Source organism: Xiphophorus maculatus, chromosome 2 (genome assembly GCF_002775205.1).
Source record: "Xiphophorus maculatus strain JP 163 A chromosome 2, X_maculatus-5.0-male, whole genome shotgun sequence".
Classification (NCBI taxonomy): domain Eukaryota; kingdom Metazoa; phylum Chordata; class Actinopteri; order Cyprinodontiformes; family Poeciliidae; genus Xiphophorus; species Xiphophorus maculatus.
In genome coordinates, this window is record NC_036444.1 from 17,510,741 (window position 1) to 17,536,767 (window position 26,027).

The 26,027-nt window shown below is 39.7% G+C and overlaps 1 protein-coding gene across 1 annotated transcript; it reads right to left on the minus strand.

Moving 5' to 3' along the window:
- Positions 1-2,666: 2,666 nt before the first annotated feature.
- On the minus strand, positions 2,667-26,009 carry LOC102222616 (zinc finger protein 536). The gene is made up of 4 exons (XM_023349920.1): positions 25,997-26,009; positions 22,128-23,762; positions 14,494-15,414; positions 2,667-3,102 (listed from the first exon to the last, which is right to left on the minus strand). The coding sequence occupies exons 1-4, from the start codon at positions 26,007-26,009 to the stop codon at positions 2,867-2,869; spliced, it is 2,805 nt and encodes a 934-aa protein (XP_023205688.1). The 3' UTR covers positions 2,667-2,866.
- Positions 26,010-26,027: the final 18 nt, after the last annotated feature.

Sequence of the window (26,027 nt, forward strand, 5' to 3'; positions counted from 1 at the left end):
AGAGAGAGATCTCAAACATGATCTGCAGATATGCAGCGAATGTTAGTAGTGAAGCGGAGGATAACCAAGAGATTAGCCAGAACTGGAGGAAAATGAGCAAATAAAGTGTGAAAAGAGTTGAATTGATCAACATTTAACCTAAAAGTTCAAATTTGCATGACTTTAATCCCACATGCTTAGATCAACCAGGATTATTGATTAGTGAGAAAGGAGTAAGGACTCACTGGATGCAATTATGTTTAATAAATGCACAAAATTGGCCACACCGCAGCTGTCTTGGAAGCAAAATGCCTTTAAAAACACAAAATCTCCACAACTATTATCACCCCTTGTAAAGTTGTGTTCAAAAGGCTGAAAAGACTTGGCAACGACCCTCTATTTTCATCTATCTGTGCTCCAGCACTGTGTTTGGTGCTGAGATAGTCTTGGTCTCTTGTCCAGCCTTGTTTGTTAGTTTTTTGTTTTTTTTTTAAGTTTCAAATCACTGAAACTTTAAAACAACACCCAGAAACTCTAAATCTAGGTGAGTTTCCTAAATATGTGAGATTTTAAACCAGGGAGGATAAAAATGCAATGTCAATTGTATTTTACATTTCTTAGTCCTGAATAAAAAGCTTTTTACTGGAATATCGTCAACTGTGTTAACTCACAGCAAGAAAGCTGAAGTAAATATATATATATATATATATATATATATATATATATATATATATATATATATATATATATATATATATATATATATATATATATATATATATATATATTAAATGTTTGTAATATTTTTTTTAAAGAAATTGGAATCAGCTAAGATTGTTTAGGTTTACAAAACCCAGAGATCAGAAATTGGCCATGAAAGTTCAGTTCATTCATTCGCAAATTCAGCTTAATAGATCAATTTACATTAATACTTTTGACAGATCTTCACTGATGTGAAAATCATTTTAGAGGTCGATGTAATACAGTATGAACCTTGGACTTTAAATTAAAACCAAAGCAGTAAAAAAAACACAGGTTGAACTCCAGAGAGATGGGCCCTTCTGATGTACAAAAAGCCTGAGTATGACATTGATAGTGGCAGCGAGACGTTAACTAAAGCATTCATCACCATTAAGAGTAATTAACAAAGTTCCCCAGCATTAATTAAGCGGCCTTGCTTTAAGGGAAACTGTGCTTAATTAGGAGGTTTGACAGGATGAGGCTTCAGGGATGATCCATATCCAGAGGGCTGTTGGAGGGGCACAAGTTGCAGAATTTCAAGAGTTTCCCCTCATCTTGCCACAAAAACTCTGTGACCTTGGTCAAATCAGAAGATCGACTGTTCTGGCCTGATCCACTTTGGCACAGCCTTAAAACAGTATTGACAGGTATGACAGGCGTCCGATTTTCCAGTCAGCTGGAGGCCCAGACCTTGTCAACTGTCGGAGTGAGAGATGAAGGGTGAATGAGCACAGGAGGAGGGTGGCAGGGACAGAAACGCAAAGGAAGGAGAAAAAGCGTGGTGGCGTTGAGGAGGACGGAAACAGGAGACAGAAATAAAAACATGTATATCAGGTCTGTAGAAGTGTTTGTGAAGCACTCCATTACAAAAACCAGAGGGTTTAGGGATGACAAATGTGTATCCAAAGAATCTGTGATTGGATCGGGGATTAAGGGGCTGTCGTATCCCTGATGGGAGCCAGGCAGGAGACAGACAGACTGCCAGAGGAAGAAAGAGACGGAGGTGGAAAGGAAAGAGAGGTGGAAGGAGGACAGTAAACGAACGTCAGGTTGCCCAGGCAGGGAGACAGAGTGGCAGAGTGGGTGGGCTTTGACAGACACATCTCACACAGGCTGACAGCTCCGTCAATAGCCCCAGGATGGCCGCTGTGATTGACAGCTAGCAGGTGGCGCATGAATGGAGTTGTCAGGCGGGCTGTCAGTCAAAGTCACATCGCTGTGGCTACAAGGGCCCGGCTGAGCAGGCACACAGCTGCCCAAGGTGATCTTTGGGTGTACAGGCAGGCTACTGGCACGGGAAGCTGAGGCAGCGCACATCATGCTAAAATTACCATACATGGCAGCAGCAGCTTACAATAGCTGTGTTGATTAGGCTTGCGCTCTACTAGCTAGTACATTAGGCTTATGCACACATGGGTGGTTCCACTTTAAAGAAAGAAGAAGAAAAAAAAAGAATAGAAAATAGTAAAACCCATTTGAATGTGCTATCAATGAATCTCTGCAGGTTTTTTTTGTTTTTTTTCCATTTCCGTGGTTCCCCTTAATTGAGCATTGTTCCAGCACGAGGGCATGAAGCATAGGAGTTAATGGGTAATAATTATATGTGAGAGAGGCTTTCTCCCTGGAGTGGAATCCAGAACAAATGGAAGCTCCGATGTGCAACATTCTACTTCATTACATCTGCTGCGATTAAAGGCCGAACATCTGGCACCACATCCTGACAGATAGACAAGACTTGTGGACTGGAAGGGAAATCAAATGATATTTACAAAAAAAAAAAAGCAACACGGGGTATTTACTGGATGAAAGAACAAGAACTTTGGGCTGGAGCGAAACACCCTTAGTGTCAGGCAAGTGTTGGACTGATAGATGCATATAAACACGAGCAAATCATGTGGACACTTTTGAAAAAATAAACAGCACCAAGCACATTTGCTACACTTTCACATCACAATGGACTTTATTATTATAGGCAGCTTCTTTTGCTACAGATAAATACGTACTGTGGCTCTTCAAGTAAACACTGGAATGTACATCAAGGTTGGTCGTTAACATTTTTTATAACAATCTCAATCATCTTAACCCTTTCAAGGTGAGGCTAAAACAGTTATCATGTCTGTCTGTATCTTCGGTTGCTATGGCAGCATCAAGTCCCACACAGCGATGGCACACTGATCTGGTCCCTCCCTGACGCACGACCATCTCCTGTGACTCCCAGAGACAATCTGGAGGGGGCCTGGGGTGTGTGCGAGCGTCGTAGGCGGCGGTCGGGATACAGGCTGTTGTCAAAGGGCTTGCGGTGAACACAGAGGACGTGGGTCTTCAGGTTTCCTTTCTGGGAGGCACTGTAGGGGCAGTACCTGCACTGGAATGGCTTCCGAACTGGAAACAAGGAGAAGGAGCACAGAGAAAACAAAAAAAGACACATTAGTACAAAAAAATAAATTTTTTGTTCAACATTTCAACTTCTGAAGTAACTAACAACTTACAGTGCCTCGCAAAAATATTCACACTTTGAACTATTATGCATTTTGTTATGTTAACCATAAACTTAATTTATTCAAACTCTATGGACTAAACCAACACAAAGTTTTGCATAATTGTTAAGTATAAGGGACATGGTTCTATATATTTTATGCAAATAAAAAACTGAAATGTTTGAGGTGCTTTAGTTTTAGACATGGTTATCCATTAAATAAAGCCATTACAATGTAGCGCTGACTTTATGTTTATTGCCGCTGTCCTAGTCAAAGGTGAAGCTCCTCCCCACTCTCAAATCTTTTCCAGCCTCTAAGAGTTTTCTTCTTGCACATCCCTGTATTTAACTCAGTGCCAATTTGTATAAACTCTTAATTGGGTTCACATTCCCTCTTGGAAAAAAAGCATCCTCACAGCAACATGCTGACGCTATGTTCAGGATTGTGGGCAGTGTTAGTTTTCTCTCAATTTTGCCAAAAACTTCCATTTTGATTTCATCCCATCTTCCATGAGCTTACAGTGTGGTCTGTCAACACAGATTGCATCTTTTCATGGCTAGCGGTTGTCCTGTCTGAGCTGTGGATCTCTGCAGCTCCTCCAGACTCGCTGTTAGCTGCCCAAAAGCAAGTAAATGTCTCTGCACCGCCAAAATTAATCTTAAATTTGTGGCAGCTACATTTTTAATGAGGTTGAATTTACTCTTCATATAAATTATAAATCTTTGGTTATAGTTTTTTTCTGGTTAAACATGTCTACAGAATTTGGAGTGACTGTATATAAGCTATAATTGCTATGAAAGAGTCTAATATTAATGCTGTATTACTCAGTTTTTGATCATCACTTATGAAAACGGCAACAAATATTACATTTTGTAAACTGCAATCATCAAAATCACCCAGAATAATACTAATCAAATATAAATCAAATATATTGACCGTTGTTATAGTTGTTGTTATTAACCAAACGCGCTAAGCAGGTGGTGTTTTTCAGCCTTGTGAATGGTGGAGCAAACTCCCACCTATTTGGGAGTTTGTTCCAGATTGGTGATAGAAAAATGCTGTTCTCCATGTTTAGTTCTGGTTCTGTGGATGCAGAGTAGACTTGAACCAGAAGACTGGGTGCTCTGAAAGGTTGATACAACAGGACTATAATGTACTTTGGTGAAAAGCCATTCAGCAATTTATAAACTAACAAAAGTATTTTTATTGGTTTCTCTAGATCTTGTTGGGACAAACGCAGCTCTGAAGTCCAACAAAACGGTCACTCCGGTTCTTCCACAGTCTGTATTTATGTGGATATCAATGAACACTTTGACGAGGGCAGTTTCAGTACTGTGATGAGAATGGAAAGCATGGGGAAAAAAAGTTGAATAAAATCAATCATTGAGGAAAACAACACGTGTCACTAATTTGAAAGATGTATGTAATCAACAACATAAAGTATCTTTGTTTATGAACAAAGACAAATTGCTTTAACAAGAAACATATTTTTTTAATCCACTGTGAATCAGGTGGAAAAGGAAGTAGGGAAACATGGTGCACAAGAAAACGTGAGGTTTTTATATCTGCCAAGAATATCCATGAAATGTCTTCCTACTGAGGTGACAATAACATGTTGGCAGAACAAGCAACAGGGAAATTGTACCTTCTAGGTATTTATAGTAAAAACCATTTCAAATAAGTGTATTATGAGTGAAGGACAAATTAAACTGACATTTTGTTAATCGCTTGAAAATTAGCATACAATGAAACTCTATGACGACTAACGTGATGATAGGTTTTTATTTATGGGAAGGCTTGCGTGTTTTCGCTCACATTTCCTGCTCTGAGTAAAAATACACACATATCCACGCACGCACACCCCTACACACAGATAAATAAACATGCACACAAGTGTTGAACCCGAGGAATGACAGACGTCTGCAGCTGGGCAGAAATGCATGCCAAAACTTCCTGTCTATCCACCTCCTTAGTGCCTGCTACATAGTTTCACAGCAAACAAAAGTGAAGCAACATGACGCAGCACACCATGTACCCTTAAGATACAAACAACAACGCATACCGTTAATAGCTTCCAGTATTGACTGTGGCCTCAGCAGAAATCTGTATGACACTGAAGCCTGAAGGTGCAGCTAAGATCAAAACAAAAACGCAGCCGGCTGACTCATTTACCTTTCTACCTAGACAGCCAAGTGTCCTTGTTCACCGCAGTGCTATTTTTGAGATGTTACCTCACATAACAACTTTCTCTGTTCCCCTCTGTCTCACACTGCAGTGTGTGTTTTTTTTCTGTGATTCATGGTTACAGTAAACCATTATGTGCTGATGTCATTTGACTTCACTTCCCAAAAACTGAGGGCTGTCTCAGCCCTTTCACCCCCACCCTCGCCTCTTCCTCTCTATCATGCTCCTCATCGGAGGGGAGACAGCTGCACGCGGCTGAACACTCACTTTCACATCTACATAAAAAAGGTGTTTTTGGGGGGGAAAAGAGGGAAAACTCACAGAAGGTGCGAGCAATAAAAGGTAATGCCCCATCTGTCGGTGTATAATAACCTGATGGCCGTAAAGGACACACAAACACACACATTTCCACACAGTAGTCAAAGAGAGGATGAGGTCTGACATGTCTGAATGTTATCAGGGTGGCATAGAGGAGTTTGTGTGGAAACTGTTTGGACAAAACTCAGGAGAAAACTCAGGTAGAGAGCAATTTGCAGCCCACCTGACTCACCTCAACTTCCACAAGCCTCTACTGTTGGAAATGAAAAAATTGGGGAAATATAAACACTTTTGATTCTGTGATTTGGCTCTGGCACATCGCTTTCATCTCACATTCTCAGATTTCACACATGTGGTGTAACTTAATAAACTGAGCAGAGTTTCCTCAGTCTTGTTAAATACTTTGTGATTGCATATAGACAGTGGGAACAAGTCTACAGCCTCTCATAAACTGAGTTTATAAGAAGCCTAAAGGCCTTATGTCCACATTAGTTGCTTGTTACCCTGCTTGCATCCCCCTCTCTCCATTTCTGTTACCTTACTTACCATCCCACCTTGTCTCCCTCCTTTTTTCCCCCCCACCAGAAGGAGAGGGGAGGTCCGAGAGAGGGCAACCTCCAAATAAGTTCCATTAATCACAGGCCAGAGACTAATGTAACTAATATTTTACAATTAGGGAAGACAGCAGTGGGCTCAGAGCCATCCATCTCCTCACCACATGATCCGCTTTTCACAGTCGGCTCAAGCCCGAGCTTCATAGCAGCCGCTTACATTCAGATAAACACGTACATAAGAGTTTATGTATGTGCTGGTAAATAAATGTAAATGGAGAATGAAGAAGGGTTTGCTTAGTGTTTAACCGAGTGGAGATTTGTGTTCATGTTTTCAGAAGTAGTACTGGGTTTGGTACTTAAAGTGTAAAACTCACTATGAGGCTTTTTGATTTTTTTCTACAGTCCTCACCTTCCTGTAGACATGAGGGCATCTGAGGCTGAGGTAATTGTTGTAGCCTTTCAGCCTGACTTTTAGTTGAATTTTAATCATTTTACTTTAGATTTATTCCTCTTTTAATTCATTTTATTTGTGCATCTTTTGTTCAATCTGTTCCTTACACTTTATCACTTTTACCTTCAATTCTATTGCTTTTTGATCTTCATAACTTAACATTATTTACTTTGAACTCTATGCTACTACCTTTTAATTTCATCATAAATGAAGGAAAATATATGTTATTATACTTATGGTTAAGTACATTAATAGTAAGTGTTTTAGTGAGTAAATCTGTCTGTTTTCTCATGTGAAGCATCGCTATGTTACCTAAGTTCTAATTTTATGTGACAATTTTCTCCTGTTGATGATTAATATACTGTTTTGAAAGCGTAGCATTGTCTGGGGTTTATTGCCATCGGTATGCTTTGATTTTAATTTCTGTGAAGTGCTTTATTTTGCATCTAACTATGAAAAGTTCTTTGATAGATTGATTGATTCATTGATTGATAATAGTAAAACTGAGTTACTAATTACTGACTTCTCTGCATATCATCTGGCCTGTCCAGAATCGTTGTTCATTTTATCTTTAGGACGTATGTCTTGCTTTTTTTTTAAATTGTTTTGTTTTATTTTTCTACTTTTTACATTTTAGCGCATTATTAAAATGTGTGTTGACATATTTTTGGTTGTTGTGTGTATTTTACTGTTTTGAAAGCTAATACATGCATAATCATAACATCAGCCTGGCTCTGTGGCAGAGCAGGTCCATCATATGCAGCACAACTCCTGTTTCTTGACCATTTGCTGCATGTCTTCCCCTTTATTCTCTGCCCTTCTTCCCGCCCAGACAATAATGAATAAAGAACACTAGTGCAACAATATAATTAAATTATTAAGGATAATAGTAGTTATGAAGTCAATTTAGCTGTGCTCAAAATCTGCCAATTACCAGCCGATCTGTTTCTACTTTTACTCAATACATAAAAATTAAACTCCTTATAAATATATTTTCTGTGATGCATTTTATTTTGAGTTTAGACAAAAACAAATTAAGTTTGGGAACAAAGGCTTTGATCCATAATTGGCGATTATGTTAAAATCACTTTTGTCATTATTTGGTCCATTTAATTGGCAAATTAAAAAAACATGTCTACACAAATAAGTTTTTATGTGTTAGAGACATTAGAGAGAAAATCAGAATTCATTTTACAATCCTCTAGTTTGACAATGGAGTTAAGGAAAAAAGCTTAATTTAATATTTATGGAAGTTATAATTTCTGCTGAAAGTTTGAATAATTATTCATAAAGCTCCAACAAAAGTCCAGTACGAGTTGCTAAATGCAACTTTTTGTGTTGTCATTTCAAATCTGCAATAAGGATTTATTTTATTATACAGCTCCAAAAGAGGCAACCATTTATAAGACTGCTGTTCATTTTTGGTGTTGGACATTAAATAGACAACATAATGAAACTTTCACAACCACATGATCTGAAAAGAGCTTTATAGTTAACTAAAAGCAAGTGCAGAACAGCTGTATGTATAAAGTTAATTGTTGTGTAAACAACCTGGTTGCCAGATTAATCCTGAGGCCAGAAACTTTCTTGGATGTTATGGTTGAAACCTTTTTCCAAATGTATCTTTACATACAAAAAATATATAATTTGAGTCTTTGGCATTTCCACCACAAATTTTTGTCTAATAATGAAATCTGTTTCGAAATTCTCATCTACTGGCACTGAACTGTGACTTTACTTAGATCTGTTTTCGTTTCAACTTCATAAACAAATTATTTGGAAATAATGTATGTCACCACTGCATATATATTTATTTCTCTCAGTAATTGTTTTTTTAATTATATATATATATATATATATATATATATATATATATATATATATATATATATATATATATATATATATATATATATATATATATATATATAATTTCCAGAAAATGTCACATTACATCTTTCAATTGATTGTGGTTCTGATTCCCATTTCGACCAGTTGACTGTAATGAAATATGCCCCCTGACCAAACCAAAATCAATATCAATATCATCAGCTAGTAGATGTTATTCTTTGATTCACAATCATTTCCTTAAAGTTGATAACAGAAAAATAACTTCAAATCTTTGTTTGTCTCAGTGGGTTATGCATGTTAATAATACAAGGTCAGAGGAAAATGTCTTCCTACTGCACCTGAAAAAGTCAAAGCAAAAAATGACTGAAAAAATATAGAAGGGTAAATGTGGTAAGATTATAACAATGTTGGGCAAAAATAAACTGACAGTAGTTATAATTTGACACAACTATTGTTATTTTTCAGAAGAGTCATTGATATTCTTATAGTAAAGTAAATGTTCCATGGAAAAATGTCTGCCACCACATCCACATCCAGTACATGTCAGCAGCCACATTTTTTTAATTTTTTCCAGGGTTTTGCATAGTTTTAGTTATTCAACTGAATTTAGAAAATTCTCTGTGCAATCTTTAGTCAGAGGTTCACTCATTCACCTCCACTATCCTTTCTAAGGCCTAGTCTGTTTAAAAACATTGTATTGCTTTGCAGTAAAATTCATATTTAAAAGCTATTAGTGAACACATTGTATTTTGACTCTGGGATTTCCATCAACAGTGTTTAGCAATATATCATTACTTGCTTTACACAGATATGCACACGAGGTTTTACACATGTATTTGGAGCTGCATGAATCTATGTGTCTGTGTGCTGTGTGAGGCGAGTGTGTTGCGTGTCACAGGCTGAGATAATGACCATGATGACAGTGGCGTGGCCGACGGGGGCCCGAGGAGCTGAATGGTGACGGATGACACAGGCCTGAGCTCTGATGGCACACAGACAGTGAGTGATGACTGCACATCCTTCCCATTGCTCCACCCTTCATTATCTCTATGGGACGAAGCACGGCACAAAGGCAGGCTACGCTGCCCTCTCGCTGCCCTCAAACGACATCTGCTCGCAGAGACAGCCGCACTACCGCTCCTCTTTCACCTCGCTGTCGCTCCATCTATCTCCATCTACGGTGATCTTTCTCACTCCTTTTCTCTTTCCTTTTCTCTCGCTCTCTGTCACCCTCTCCGCGGAGGGTACACAGAGGTCAGACAAAGAGATAATGACTCACCCCTTTCAACCTTTCAAATCAGAGCCTTTTCTTTCTCTCTGCTCTCCATGTTCTTTTATTCTTAATCCTTTCTTTATTGATCTTCTCATATTCCTTGTTCTCATGCATCTGAGACGTCTGCTCTGATGGCCAATGACGATGCAGATGATTTGGCTGATTAGTTAAAGGGAGAGTTTTATAGTGAAGTTCTGTCAAAAGTGTAAAAGCAGTTAATGTCTTACATGTAGAAGATAGCTCTTTTGGCGTTTATATTTCATATAAATCCAGATTAGATAGACCTAAAAGCTGAAACTAACAGCTAGTCCCAGAAAGCCTAAAACCAAAGCACTTTTTTACCCTCATAAAAAAAATAAAATCAAAACTGGCTTTTACTGGTGACGTTCCTTCCTAACTCTCTAAGATGCTCTCTGAATACATTCCAGGCAGACATTTTAGGTCTGAAGTAAAGGTCTTTTGTACCCAACTCAAAATTTGTTCTTGTTCCTTTGAGTCACTCTCATCCCTTTCTCTACCATTACAGGTAACAACAACGTTTTAAAGAGTTAAACTCCATAAAAAATCCAAACTATTCTTAGTTTTTAAATCTCTTTAAAAGAGATACCAGATGAATCTGTTGAGTGATCTGAATTACTACCAATTAGTTATACACATTTCTCTTATTTGCAAGAAACAAAGGGATAATTTGGAGAGTCACGTCATGAAACGAAAGGAACGTCACCCACTCTTGTTACAAAGGCAATGTCTTTTTTTTAAAAAGTACAAAGAATATGATGAGAGGCTAAAGCAGCATTTGCAGATTTTATACGTGAGCAGATAGCCAGGCTGATTATCTAGATAATACTATTTCTGCATAACACATTTATTCAAATGTTTTCTGGGTCCTGCAGGAAAGGCCATGGACAGAGAGCTTCCATAGCATCAGCAGGATCTCATTATCAACAGGTATCAGTCAGGGGAAGGCTATAAAAGAATTTACACAGCACTAGATAAAACAGTGAAACACAGTGAAACACAGTGAAAACAGTCACTATTAAATGGAGGAAGTATGGTCCAAAAATAACATTACCAATTGTCAGTGTTACTAATATTATTACAGTAATTGTTCACACAGAAAATTGGTAAAGAGAGAAGAGTGCAAAACATGTACCTTTTTCTAATAGCCACTGCATACAGGAAGCCTGCTCTACTACTACACAATACACCACCCTCTCTCTTAAAAATGTAAGAAAAAATTAGAGAAAAAACTGGTCAGAACAGTTGCCAAGAGGCCTAAAGCAACATTTAAAAAGCTGCTGGAATTTCTGGCAAGTTCTGGATGCAATGAAGATGTGACAACAATTTGCCATAATATTTATATGTGTGTAGGGGAGGGCCTGTGTGGGGTGGGTGTGTATGTGTGTGTGTGTGTGTGTGTATATACTGTATATATATATATATTCAGAGTCTGCACCACTCATTCAGTCTGTTACTTTTTTTACTGGCACTGCAGTAAATTCACATCTATATTCTCATATATCAAAAGTGATGTGGGGAAATATTTTTTGATGAGTCTAAAGAGAACCTTCTCATCAAAAGTCTGATCAAAAGAATGTCATACCAGTGAAACATGTTGGTAGCTTCATCATGAGCTTGAAGGTTAAACCTTCAAAGTTTTACATTCTTTTTAGAAAGCTGAAGATGAAGAGGATATTTGAGGGAAACACAAAGCACACCACCAAAACCAAGAAGTTTTTAATCTTTTTTGCAAAGGGGAGGCAAAAATGCAGCAAAGTGAAGATGTGTCATGCTATAGACTAATACTCACAAAGGCCAAGATCTGTAATACGATCAACATACAATATATTAGTTTAAGAGTCTGCACACTTTAGCACTTTGTTTTCTTTAAAGATTTTAGTTTTTGTTTTTTTTTATTAAACACAGGCTGCGTCAAATAAAAACATGGAAAAAAGTGTGTTTCATTTTTCTACATATTAAAAGTCTGACTTTCTAAAAGACTTACAATAGCCAATGTGGGCAGAAGAGAGATATTTTAAAGACATGCTTCGGGCTAAATATGGTAAATGTTGCCATCTAGTGGCTTAGGCCGAGTAGTGCAACACTGACGGACCATTTAACACACAAGGGAGGGTTCGATGAGAATAATGAGCATGCAGACAGGTTCAACCAGAGGTCACCATCTGGCCAATTACCACTGCTGGCACATTGGAGCCGACCCGAACTGTCATCACAAACACATCACTCCATGTCCAAACTGCCCGGCAATATGTCACCATGCCACTCGACGTGCCATCCAGTATGGTAAGGATGGGGGCAACAGGAGACAGCCCCGTGACAAAGCCACCTGGTCATCACGGAAGACAGGACAGACTGCAGGGCCACCTGCTCAGTTCGGTTTTTGGAGGACATTCAGTGGAGTCCCAATGTCAGCTACTCATCTCACTGTCCACTGTGACTGACAGGTGTTTATTGTATCTTTGACATTCACTTCCTCGGGGACGAGGCAAAAACGATCAATCTGCAGCAAACAGAAGGCAGGGAACGCCTAAAATAGCTCACATTGATCAGATTACTGAGAAATATAGGCAACAGTTGCAGCAGAATATGCTGAATGGGAAAAATGTGCCTTAATGACTAGCAGACATCTTAAAGTGAACTGAAACGCGCTTTGAATGGCACAAACCAAAAATCTCTCTGCCTTTTGGAATCCTGTGTAATATTTTAATCCAATTAGCATCATAAACAATAAAACAGAGAAAGAAACACAAACAGTGCAGCAGCTATAAGACAGGAGGTGGAGGGGAGGGGCATTTCTCTGCATATTATAATAACCATCTGTACAATCAAATAGAAAACTACATCTTGCTGTTAGAATCATAAAGAAAGGGAACAGATGTTAATCCCTAATGGAGTTGACAGGCACTTTCCTGTCTTTCACATGAACATATTGAGTTTCTGAATAAGAGGGGGATCAGAGGGAAGGTGTATCATGTTGCACTCATAATACATGCATATCAAAGACCCCAGCTGTTGGATTCCCTCTCCTGAGAGACAGCATTATTAAATCTGCACTCAGCAAGCATATCACACCAGCACAAGAGCTTAAGCCTCTCCATCAGTGGGCTCCATCGGCTTGGCGATTTGTAACCTATCACACAAGGAGATTATATCATCCTTTAAAGTGTATAGCTAATCAGTGCCACACACCTGTGTCTTATTTAGCCTTTATTTGAGATGTGAGTTAAGATCTGGGAAGAGAAGAATGGAAAAAAACCTCAAGTGCTATAAGTATAAAGGAAGTGTGTTGTTCATAATTGGCACGATTCACACACACTCACACTCGCTCTTCACACTCCCGCTGTCGGGGGATGAAGGCTGAGATCCTGCCAAAAACTCTTTTTGGAGTCGTGTAGCACAGTACATGTGGCTGGCGACGTCACGTGCAGATGCAGGCCCTGAAGTTTGAGCCCCAGTTAACTCGAGCAGTCTGCTGTGAAGCATCTATCAGTAGATAACAAGATGATGACCAGCTAGGCTTTGTCCACTAGATGGCATCACATACCTTTGAATCTTGGGAGAGCACTATCTGAAATTGGCGCCAGTGACAGATGTTTTTTATTGTGCAATGCATTGCAAAAGCATTCATTCAAATTTGAGCTTTGCATTTTCTTTACATTTTGTTATGCTAGATCCACAAACTGCAGTACACTATGTTGGGTTTTTATGTGATGGATCACTACAAAGTACTGCTTGATTGTAAAGGGGAAAGAGGATGTTTTTTATAGCTAAAATTTATAAACCTTTTAATATGGCACCCTTAAAATAAATCCAGAGTAATTAACCAGCTTCAGAAGTCACCCAGCAAATGGAATCCACACATGTGTAATCTAAACTCAGATTAACCAAATAATACACCAGATAGGCCAGAAATAAAGTTGTGGGGCAGTTTAAGGTGAATTTAGTTCTAATCCATCATCCAAAAATGGAGAGAGTACGGCACAACTAAAAATATAACAAACCATATTATGTTTTTAGTTGCATAACATGGTAGTCAACCTAAACTGACTAAGTTTAAAGGCACTTGGTAACTCATGGTAATAATGAAAGAGCTTCAAAGATCCACAGCATGTAGAAGAACTTGTTGACGGGACAAGTAATAGTTGTGCACTCTACCAAACTGTTCTTTAAAGAAGAATGGTGAGAAAAAGAACTTTAAGTCCCATTTAAAGTTTGTAGTTTGTAGGAGACACAGCAAACGTGGAGGAAAGTGTTCTTGTCCGATGAGACCCAGTTTGATCTTTCTAGCCTACATGCAAAGTGTTATATGTGGGGGAACTAACAATACACATCAGCTTTAAGATGTTGAGATGCATTTCCTTAACAGGGAAAGAGAAGCTGGTCAGAGTTGATGGGGAAATATGCGGATGATTCTAAATACAGTCAATGGAAGAAAACCATTGACTGCATACTGATTGATACTATGGCATAGATTCAACAACCCTAAATAGCCAGAGCTACTAAGGAATGGTTGAGATCAATGCATGTTCATGAGTTAGAATAAAACTCCCAATAAAATACATTGAACTTTGTGGATGTTATGTGAAAAGGTTCAAGAGGTATGAATACCTCTTGCTCCTGTATGATTGATAAGTTTATCCTCACCTCCAGCTTCTTTCTCCATATTATCTCCGCCGTTTACACTGACTTTGTGTGCACTCACAGGTGGGCTGCTCAGGTTCCCCTGGGACCTGAGGAAGGAGAGCAGTGCACCCTGGTGCAGGAGTGAGTCTTCCCGTCCTGGAGTCAAGCTCTCAAAAGAGGAGATGGGAGTATCAGCCACAGCTCTTCCCCACTGACCAAGCTTGGTTTGATTCTTTCCGCCTTGACCCTCAAAATCAGCAGTGGTCTGTCCCAGCTCCTTTGACTCAGGGGCATCATTTTTCAGCATCTTCCACTTTGCAGAATCTTCATTTTTATCTTCCCTCTCAAATGTCTCAAATGCAACCTCAACATCGTGACCCATGGAGCCTGCAGATTGTGAGTTCATGTCTTCTTTTGTTCCCTGCAACAAAAGGTCACACTGATATGCTGGTTTCATACTGAGTTCAGCTCCTGAATTTGGGTAACTTATTAGCCGGCGGCTAATTGTGGACGAGAGCCCATTACTAAAAAGGCCAGAGAGCTGCACCAGTGCAGCAGAAGACAAAGCTGGTTGAGATGGGACAGACTCCGGCCTGACGGACAAATCCAATGGCTCGTACTGGGACTTTCTGGTTTTACCTGACACAGAGGCTTCCACATCTTTATCATTGGGGTTGGACTGCTTTGTGGCAAGTATGGCTTCCTCGGTGTGGCACTCCAGACCAAGGTACTGTCCCGCAGCTGGACTCCAGTCTTCTCTGGATCTTGGTCCGTGTTTGGTGCTGGGACTGGAGCTGCTGCTGCTACTGGGCTGCAAAGGAGAAGAAAGATCTCTGCTGTTCTGCCAGTGGGGGAAGTGGTAGCGGTCCAGATGGAAACTGAGAGAGGCTGTCTGTGCACTTGTGTAGTCACTGGAGATTGGACACCTGTAGACATTCTCACCTAACGAAAAGAATAACAAGAGAAACATGTTATAATTCAAATCAGATTAAGAATCTATTGTTATAAGAGGCATTCTGAACATTTTTGCTCTACATGCACCAAGACCAGTTGTCTAAACATGAAAAATGTTGCAATCTCACACCAGGCTGAGTTGAATGATTTAAGTGCTGCCCTGCAGTAAATCAAGCTTGTAATCAGCTTTCAGCTCCAGTGATCCATCATCTTACAGTATGGACGCCACCACCATGTGCAATAAATACACCCAAAGATGTTAACACTAAACAAGATTCTTCCAGAAATAATAAACAGTGAAATTGTTAAGCAACTAGAACAAGGCAGATGTTGCAGACACAAGCCGCGCTCCATCAAAGCTCGTAAAGTGGGTTTCTGAGTCAAAAATAACGTCGACATGTGAGCGGCCCTGATTAACCACGCCATCTACTGTAACTGAGTTTATTTTTGCTTCATACTTGAAAAATGGCATGTTGGAAACATAATTCAAAAAGTACAAAGTGTGTTATTGTGGAAAATGACAAAGGGTAATTTTTCTCCTTTTTAGCTTGTGAATAATAGCCATCTGGATACAAGATTTGATCTCGCACGGCATAACTTTTAATTAAATGTAATCCAACCGTCTTCTTCCCTCTGTTTACCTACACTTTTATCCTTACAGCCGTCAGAGAAATACCCTGCAGGGTTAAACACACACCATGTGACCATTTTGAGTTAGTGATTGTCTCAGACCTCTGCCTCACACTGTCTTTAAACAGCCCAGCTGTTTCGCTGCCATTCCAATTACAGTAAAAGTCATCCGGCGCCATTAAGCCACAAATATTGGCAGTTTATTGCCCAACACTCTCCTGGCATTTGAAGGTCAGGTCATACATTATACTGTGTCTTTTAGGGATGCGTCTGGGATGGGGAGATAAACCCACCACCATTAATTTAATTCTATGCATATTGATGCCTTATTGTTCTTCTTTAATGGACTAATACCTAAGTTACTGCAGTGATTCATCCCCGCCTCAGAAATATCCATTTCATACACCTTAGGATCTGACCCTAAGGTAATTCTCTGAGGTAAATCCAAATCTAATGATCTGTAGTAGCAACTCTATTTTTTTTCCCACTTTAGTGGGCAAAACCATAATTTTGAACTGAATGGTAGAGCAAGGGAGGGCTGTTTTCTTGACTATTACGATTTACAAAACCGTAAAATAACACCCACGTATTAATTATATTGAGCTCTACTTAATGAGATTGAAAAGTCACAGCTGAAATTGAAAAATCATGCCCTTGAAGTAAAGTCAGTTCTCCCCTTTTTACCCTGTATATGATCACGTGTGTGCGGTGTGCAGTAAAATACGTGTGATTTAATGTCTGCGTACATTAAAAGTGCATGGGCGTGTGAGAGCGGGAAAGAGACCCTAAACAGTGCCACACCCTTTTTCTCCAGTAACAAACAAACACACACACACACACACACACACACACAGAGAAAGACAGAAATCCAAACATCTTAATGGAACTCTTTTAGACACACTATATATCTCAATTATTCTGTGGCTTAAATTACGATGACATTACGGGCATGCTGCAAATGCAGAAAACACACATATCTGACCTCATCTTCCAGTGAGGACCTTCCTAAACCCATTTGCCAGCCTTCACGAGAGCCGTAAAACCAACACAAAGCATGAAGACTCCCTCTGCCTCCTTTTTTTTTCTTCCCCTCCTCTCTCTTCCTTTGGATGGGTGCCATCTTTGTGATTGCCTGGTTCATGCTAACTTAATCAGTTTAAGATTTACTTACAGTGCTGAGGCTCACATTATGTGAGGGGAGTAATTTTAGAGCTTAGATTTATCAACCAAAACTCCAATTACTGCATCATTACAAACCCAAGCCTCTCTCACCTAACACAGAGCATCTAATGAAGTGATGCGTATGAGTTATCCATTTCTTGCTGGATGTGTTCACAGCAGAGGGGGGAGAAAAAGGTAAATAAAAAATAAATAAATAAATTCCTCAAGTGAGCCATGTCTGTTGGAAAAAAAAAAGTATGCAGCTGGGCTTGGACAAGTGATTCATTTCATATGGAAATGGGCTTTAAGATTTACAGCCATATATCCCCGTCAATGCAATCTCATTCTCACATATTATTTGCTTACATGGGCATTTGGCAGTTATATTGTAGATATCAAATTCTGTATACAGCAGGGCTTTGGCTCTCCCTCTCCTTACAGTGATGTGAACAATATTTATCCCCATATACAATTCGTGTGTGTGTGTGTGTTTTTTTCTTTTATGCCACACTAAAATGTTTTGGATCATCAAATATATTTTAATTCCAGACAAAGATAACATACCTTTCTTATAATGATTTCTTCAATAGAGGCAAAAAAGCTATTCAAAGAAACCTGGCCATATGTGAAAAAGTAATTACCCCCTAAACCTAATAACTGGTTGCGCCACCCTTGGCAGTAAAGACTACCATCAAGCATTTGTGATAACTGGCAATGAGTCTTCTCTATAGCAGTGGAGGAATTTAGCGCCACTCTTGCTTGCAGCTTCAGTTACATTGGAAGGTTTCAAGCATCAACAGGCTGTTTAAAGACATGTCACAGAATCCTAGTGCAATTTAAGTCCAGTGCGTTCAGAGGTGGACCTGCTGGTGTAGTTTGTGTTATTGTTCTGCAGGATAACTCAACTATGCTTGAGGTCCTGAACCAATTGCTTGCGATTTTCTGAAATGATTTGTCTAATACAACTTTTATCTAAGTTGTATCAGATTGCAAGCATCCCAGAAAGTTCATTTTCTGTCTCATTAATCCAAATAAAATAGTCTTACCAATCATCTAGATAGTTTTTTTCCTCCTTGGATGCCATTTTTACTCTGTTTCTTTCGTTTGTTGAACCTTGAATGCTGACCTTAATTGAGCAAAGTGAGACCCCTCAGTGCTCACTTTGTTCTCAGTTATTTTGTTGGGTTTTGGAGTAAATTTGGAAGCTATAACACTCTTCAATGCTTTCTCTTTATTCAGAAGGAAGGTTTTTCCCCGTGGTTCAGATTCTCAATCAGAAATGGCTTTGTAATCCTTTCTAGACTACGTCAATGACTGGACAGTTTTTTTTAATTAATAAATAACATTCAAACACTGCCTATTGCATTTATTGAGGTCATCTTTGGTTGATGTAAAAATGTCTTTGACTATCTAAAGTATCTAACTGTGACAAACAAACAAAAAACAGAAACAGAAACAAATGTACAAAGGAGCAAATACTTTTCTACAGCACTTCATATCGTAATCAAGCACCTGAAATGCAAAACACAGATACATGTTTGCTGGTTTGGTTTAAGATGAAACAGAGTGAGAGTCGCACACAAGACTAGTGAGGGGAGAAAAAAACAGGGGCACCAGATGTTCTTTGATGTTTATAATAGCATATATTATTAATATTAATTAGACCACATAGTCAATGACGCATTTGGGACGTTTCCAAGTCAATTAAGCCAAATGGCATTCAGGAGACGGCGGAACAATATTTCAAGGCAGGTGTTCAGAACTCCCTGGGTAAATCTTTTTATCTGCATGCTAGGAAAACAAGCATTTTGAGCTTAATTTGAGCCTCATATCTGCAATAATAATTAAAAAGAGGATTAAAAGACAGAAGTGAGGGGAAGATCGAAAAGCCAACAGGTAATCTCTTCAGGCAAACCAGTCAGAGAGGCTCATCTCTGCCTATGATGCAGTTCTCTTACACCAGATTGCAAGTTAAAAGATGCTTTTACTGTTAGCAAACACACAGGATACAGGGAAGTAACTGGAGCAACCAAATGAAATGCGATATTATATGCAGCAGCCCACTTTATCTGTGTTTCTGGCCAAACCACTGCTCATGTTACCATTCACAGTTTTACAGACGCTTATCACTTTAGGCTCTCGTGGCTTACAGTAAGAGCGGCATGAAGGCAGGAAATAAGGAACAAAACACATGTAGGGACAGCGCCATTACATGGTGTCTGCTCACTGACCTTGAGGTTAAGAGCTTTGAATGGGACTAATTAATAACTGTCAGTAGATTTCATATTTTTTAGCCATGTTTTATTCAGATTGTGGATGTAACTGGCCTAATGTAGGTCAGGGGGCTGCAGAATGTAGCTTTTATGAGTTTATCGTTTAAGAAAAAAAAAAGAGTTATAACTCCTAATCTCAAATTATAATTAAAGCTAAAGTGCATTTTAAACTGTGTCCTGATTAGATATTCAGACAAGTCATTTGTAACCATCCCTCCTTTTGAAATCAATGAAAGTAGAATTTCTAATTTAAGATGCTGGGCATTTGCAGTTAAATATCTAAATCTAGAGCTGCGTCTGAATGTTTCCAGCAAAGGCAGACTCGCTCACTCTGACAGCCACCACTGTACTATATTTGCTATCCATATTGAGAACATCAATAACTTCATGACCACCATAGGCTGACGATGAATAATGCAGCCAGTAATTCTGAACTAATCAATGTTCCTCAAGCTGAACATCTGGCAGTGGTAATTCTTCCTCAGCATCTCCGTTCTCCTGAATTAGAAAACACTCTCTCCTTCTCCCTTCCTCTACGTCCAGCCATCAAGACAGACAGGCTTGATCAGTTACAAGCAACCCCTCCAAAACTCCCCTCCCAACCCCCCTGTCGCTTCACTGAAAAAAACTTATCCTTGTTATTAAACCCTCATCAAGTGGTGCGTGTTCTCCATATGTGTAGGATTTACCTATCTGTCCCACAGCAGACCTGTGCGTTGAGCCAGGGCCAGCACTGTGTGATTGTGTTAATTAATCTGTCATTGTGAGCGCAGGGAGCAGCTGCAGAGGTCTCTGGGATATATTGTCAGAGCTAAACAATGCGGTGCTAAGCCCCCAGAGTGAGTCTACCATTACACAGGACTAAGAAGAGGGAGGAAAAGAGGGGAGGAGGAGGGAGACCAAGAGAGAGAGGGAGAGAGAGAAAGCCTGCCGGATCCATCATTGACTAAAGCAATGACGCCTGACCTTTACAATGAATTAGTTTCCATGCTTAATATTGACTGAAATTAGAGTCTGATACTGAATGTGCCATCCCAGAACTCTGCACACTCAAATCCTCAGCTAGCCAACTATCATAAATGTTTCCGGGAGTGACACCGTATGGTCTCGGAGATATGGGAGAGGAGGGAAAAGTGCAAACAGCGGAGTTTGTATGTGTTTCTTAAAGAGCAACCGGAGAGGGATTTGGCCACAAAACTGCCAAGCATTTACATGTAAATATGCAGCTACCAGTATGTGCGTACAATATGGAAACAAAACATCTAAGGGGATTAGACCTGATCCATTTATCTCTGCTATACGGACATCATTTAAGAGGATACTGGATCAAATCCCACCAGAGCGCATCAGACTCAGATGTACATAACAGTTCTACTCCAGCAGGGAGAATAAACAAAATAAAACACACACATTAGTAATGAAAGAAATAAAACAAAGTTTGGTCTCATTTATTTTCTTAACAACACTGTTACAGCAGTAATTTAGCTTCTTGATAACATGTTAGCAGGATGCCATGACAAGAAAGGCATCTACCCATTGAGCCAAATCATCCAAATCACCAGGTGGAAAAGAACACTATCAATAAAAATACCAGGTGGTAGATCAAATCATAAAAATCACTGGGTGGTATATATCAAATCATTAAAAACACCAGATGGCATGCATTAACATCTTGTGCCCCCGTAGGCAAGGGGTGGGGATGTGACAGATATAAAATAGAGAGTACTAATTATCCCCACATTTCAACATGATGCCATTATCTTTAAAAGAAAGACAAAGCCCTTGTGGAAAATAATATCTGTGGTGTGATACTGACCCTGGGCGTCGTTCCTACCTACTCAAAGTGACAGAAAGACTACAGCACATATTTGTAAAAGAAGAAAATTGGAATATTAAGAAAAACAATCGATAAATGGCAATCTAGGCAACTTAAGCAGGGACTCACCAATACATCAGCTAGTAACACAGTTAGCTGAATATCATCTTGATCGGTGAAAACTCAATCATTAACAACTCCAAAATCTGAATGTCAAAAATTTGATTTTTTTTTTCAAATAACACTCCAAAATGTTAACATTACTTCCAGTCAGAAAAAAAACATGTTAAAAGATTTCTTTGAACCTAATTTTGCCAGGGTTGTGAAAAATTCTGAGCTTAACTATAAATACTATCTAAACTTTCACCACCACTAAAACTACTTAAACACATTTTAATTCTTTATGAAAAGGAAAATCCCCTGTTCATGTTCATCACATTGATTATATTAGAGTCAGCTACATTCACACGAGCGCAACAAACTGTACAAAATCAAGGTGCATCAAAACATATAACTAAAAATGCCATAAAAGACTTGTGGTTAAAATGTTTTTAATCAGAACTGTTTCCAGATATGTCTTTACATGAATTTGGATATTTCTTTATTTTTATATTTACCCACTTAATAAATTTTACAAAGAAATCAGAATTGGCTAAAATCAATACCAGAAGGTGAAAACTTTAAAAAAGACAGATATTGGAAATTGTTCATAAAATATTGATTGATGCATCTATCATTAAAACAATACCCTCAACATCACCATTATGAGTAGTGCTCTTAGTGCTCTCAGACTTATTAACATTTGCTGATTTGTTATGTACCTGTAGGTGTAGAGGAGGATTCTGGTTGATTGTTGATGGGATTCCCTGCCTCTGTGATCATCTCCGCTGGCCCATGGTGACTCACGCTGCCTGGGCTCCCAGGTCTGCTGACAGCCTTAGTATCTGCATCACTGAGACACAGTTTCCCATCATCTACAGAGACGCCCCTCTCAGGCAAATAGGTGGAGCACTGATGCTGCTGCTGCTGATGATGATGATGATCTTTTGGCCTGTACATTTGCTGATCAACAGGGAGCCCAGGTGGCATGATCTGCCAACCTGCATAGCTACCACTGCTGTTGAGAGCATCTCGGTTTGAGATGACTTTCTGCAGATACTCCATGCTAGTGGAGCTCAGTTGAGGGTGGAGATGATTTAAGGTCAACAAGGAACTCTCTGTATCTGTCAGCGGACCTGGACCGGAAGAAATCATCCTCCCCAACACCTCTCTGACCTTCATGTCAGTGCCTGCTGTGGCCATCATGTGGTCGTAATCAGGTAAATTTGCTCGCTCGGGCGCCTGGAACCTGTTGTTCATTCTGGAGATGTATTGGGAGTAGATGTTGCTCGGATGGTCCTGAGTCAGATTGTTCATGGTAACAGAGGAGTCGTGATCAGAGAGGATGTTAGTCTTAGCAGCAAGCTTGTTGAGGTGGACTTTCATATGGTTCTTGAGAAACCAGGGCTCTTTGAAGCGGCGACCACAAATTTGACAGCAATGCTCAAAAGAGTCTTTGTGTTTTCTCATGTGACCCTTCAGGAACCAGGCCTGGCTGAAGGTCTGGCCACACACCTCACAAGGAAATTCCCCGGCGGGCTTCCCCTTATCACTGGCTCCCACTGACAGCTTCTGTCCTGGGCCCGAATCAGCTGTTATGTGTGTCATTTCAACGTGGCCAATGAGATCCTCCTCTTGTGCAGCAGCAAACTCACACAGAGTGCATTTGTAGGGTTTGTGCAGGATCCTGATGTGACGCTCAAGCTCCTGCTGCTTCCTGAACTTTCCCTTACAGAAGGAGCAGCGGAAGCCAGCGCTTTGGGGCTGGATGGATTCATCTGGGGTCACCTTAGGAGATGTGGCTCGGTGTGGTGGAAGATCTGCTGCCCCAGAGACGTCTGAGAACTGCGATTCTGTTGAAACGGTCTGCAGAAAAGCTGGTGTTTGCTGTTGGCTGATGTTACCAGCTCTCATCTGCCTGTCTCTGAGTATGGCCCTCTCCTCCAGCTCATGAAGCAGCCTGTTCTCCTCCCTGATCCTCCCACGGCCTTTGCCCAGAATGCCTTGCTTGTGTGTACGAAGGTGTATCTTGAGGTTGCCCTTCTGTGCTGCCCGGTGGTCGCAGTATGGGCACTTGAAGGGCTTCTCCCCGGTGTGAGTGCGCATGTGGAGAGAGAGGATGCTGTTGAAGCGAAAGCGCTTCCCACACAACGGGCAGGGATACTTCCTGTTCTTGCGGTTGTCATCCTGAGCAGAATTTACCTGTGTGACAATGCTTTGATTGGTGATTCTCAGGAACTGAGACAGCTCCACTCTCCTGTTCATACTGCTGAGTATTCTTGCATCCACAATTTGATTGGCCAGAAGCGCCATCTGGTTCCTAACTGGGTGGGTGGATGGGGTAATGACGATGTTCGCTCAGGAATTGGGTGGTGTTCCTGTGTTGTCGGTCAGCGGTGCTGGTCTGGTACAGTTCGAATGTCGGCAGTGAAATGATGTCAGTTTGCAATTAATCAGCAGAAACAGGCTCAGAGTTCACGCTGTCCAGATGAAGCATCAGTTTGTTGTTGTTCAGACCTGAAGAGAGAACAAAAGCAAAATCAGCTGCAGTTCCACAACAACATGCACATCATGCAAACACATTACAAAACAAGCACAGAATCACATAAGCAGCCGTGAGAAGTGTCACTGCAGTTACATGCTGTCAATTTAAAGTGTAAATCTGTACTTCTGCAACTGCTGTATAATGCCAGTGACACACCACAAATAGGTCAGGAAATAGAGCAAAGTAGGTTCTGACACTGCTCATCCTGTCTTAAGTATACCTGTGGTTTTAGATTATTGTTGGAGACTGTAAAAATGCTGATTATGTCTAACCACAAAGGCTTCCTCAACAAATATCTCATCTTTACAAAAGGGTAAGGTAAAAGTTTTGTCTAGATCACATTTTTGACACAATGCAAAAGCAGCACAAAGATCAAAGAGGGTCTGACTCTACTTGGCCTTCCTTTGAATTTCACACAAAAAAGTGAAACACTTTTAAGAAAACATGAAAGTAAATCCTCACAGTTCTTTCAAGCTGATCTGTTGCATATTTGTGGAAAGCCCTTTACCAGAATAAGTCCAGCATATTGCAAAGCTATTTATACCTTTGATTTCCTTCCCATTTTGTTATGTTAAATCCATTAACCAGCATGTACTATGTTATGGTACTAGACCAACACAGAGTAGCACAAAGTCTGAAAAGTCTGACATATATATATTCAGCCTCTCTGAGTTAGTAGATTTTAAAAGCAGATTAAGCTGCAATTACAACTGCTTTGCACATCTACAGACTAAACTTGTTTTGTATTGCTCTCTGCAAATTAGCTCAAGCTCAGCCTGGCTAGATGAAGAGGGTCTATAGATACTTTCTAGTAAATTAGAAATTTACCATTCCATTGTAGCCCTAGTAGTATGTCTAAGATTGTTGTCCTGCTGGAGGGGAATCACCTCCCCGATCATAAGTGTTTAGCAGCTTGTAGCAGTTTTCTTTATCATTGCCATGTTTCACAGCGGTGAAAGCTACGTGTTCAGACTAAAGTGCAATGTAAGTCTTCATTCACAGATAGCAATTTGAATGTTGGCTAAACAACTCAACCAGAGAGCCTAACTTTATATGTTATATTCAACAATTTATGCCTTGTGGCTAACTGCAAATAGGGCTCATTTTGACATTCTTTTAATAATGTTTTTTTTGTCACTTTCACTAATGCCAGATTTGTAGAGTGAATGAATAATGGTTGTTAGATTCTGCCACCTGAGCTGTGGATCTCTGCAGCTCCTCCAGAGCTAAACCAGGCCTCTTGGCTCTCCTTGGCTTGCCTGTCAGTTTGGGTGGAAAGTCACTCCTTATATTTTTGCTTGATGGATTGGACAGTGCTCCATTTAGAGCCTTCACAGAACAAATAGATTTATCTTTAGATTAAATCACACACAAGTGGATTCTACTGATTTCTGAAGGCCTTGACTTGGATTTTACTCAGGCGAATCAGACTAAAGGTGACTGAATACAAACTTTCCCCCACTCTTCAGATTTTATATAAAAAAAACATAATGGGACAAAATATTGAACCATTTAAGAAGTAGTAGTAGTTTTCTATTGCACTGTATCTTATGAGAATAATAAAAATGATAAATATTTCAACATTGCAAAGAAAAGAATCAAGTAACAGAGACAGTAAAATACGGATTTTCAAACGGAAAGCCTGCACTTGCCAGTTCCCCCTTTTTTTAAATTCAACTGTGGCAAGAAAACAAAGCTTCAAATTCACGTCGCGCTACAATGGTAGAGGTCACATAGACGAGCTCTGCACAGCTCCAGAGCAGCAGCAAAGGGCAAGGAACAAAGGCTGCACTGTCCACTCTGAATTAACACAGGCTTACATCATCCTGGACTGCAACCTCACTCAGTCACGAAAATGATGTACACAACACCACACAGATAAAAAGTTGGCAGGCTGGGAGATATGTTTTGTTCTAGCTGCTTCAAGCTGCAGATAAAAAATTTTAAAAATCATTGCACCCATTAGGAACTGGTTTACTCTTAGGAATTCTGCAGATTGTGTCAAAAAGTGACCAAAGTTTATTTATTTTTCTTTAATTTCCTAACCTGGTAGTCTCATGCCATATTAGAAAGCACA

Bases quoted from the DNA above. Each gene is read 5' to 3' on its own strand.
- LOC102222616 (XM_023349920.1), bottom strand. The intron at 15,415-22,127 runs GTACATAACAAA...TCTTTTCGTTAG, and splicing joins ATCCTCCTCTACACCTACAG to GTGAGAATGTCTACAGGTGT. The intron at 3,103-14,493 runs GTGAGGATAAAC...CCTTGTTTCCAG, and splicing joins TATGGAGAAAGAAGCTGGAG to TTCGGAAGCCATTCCAGTGC.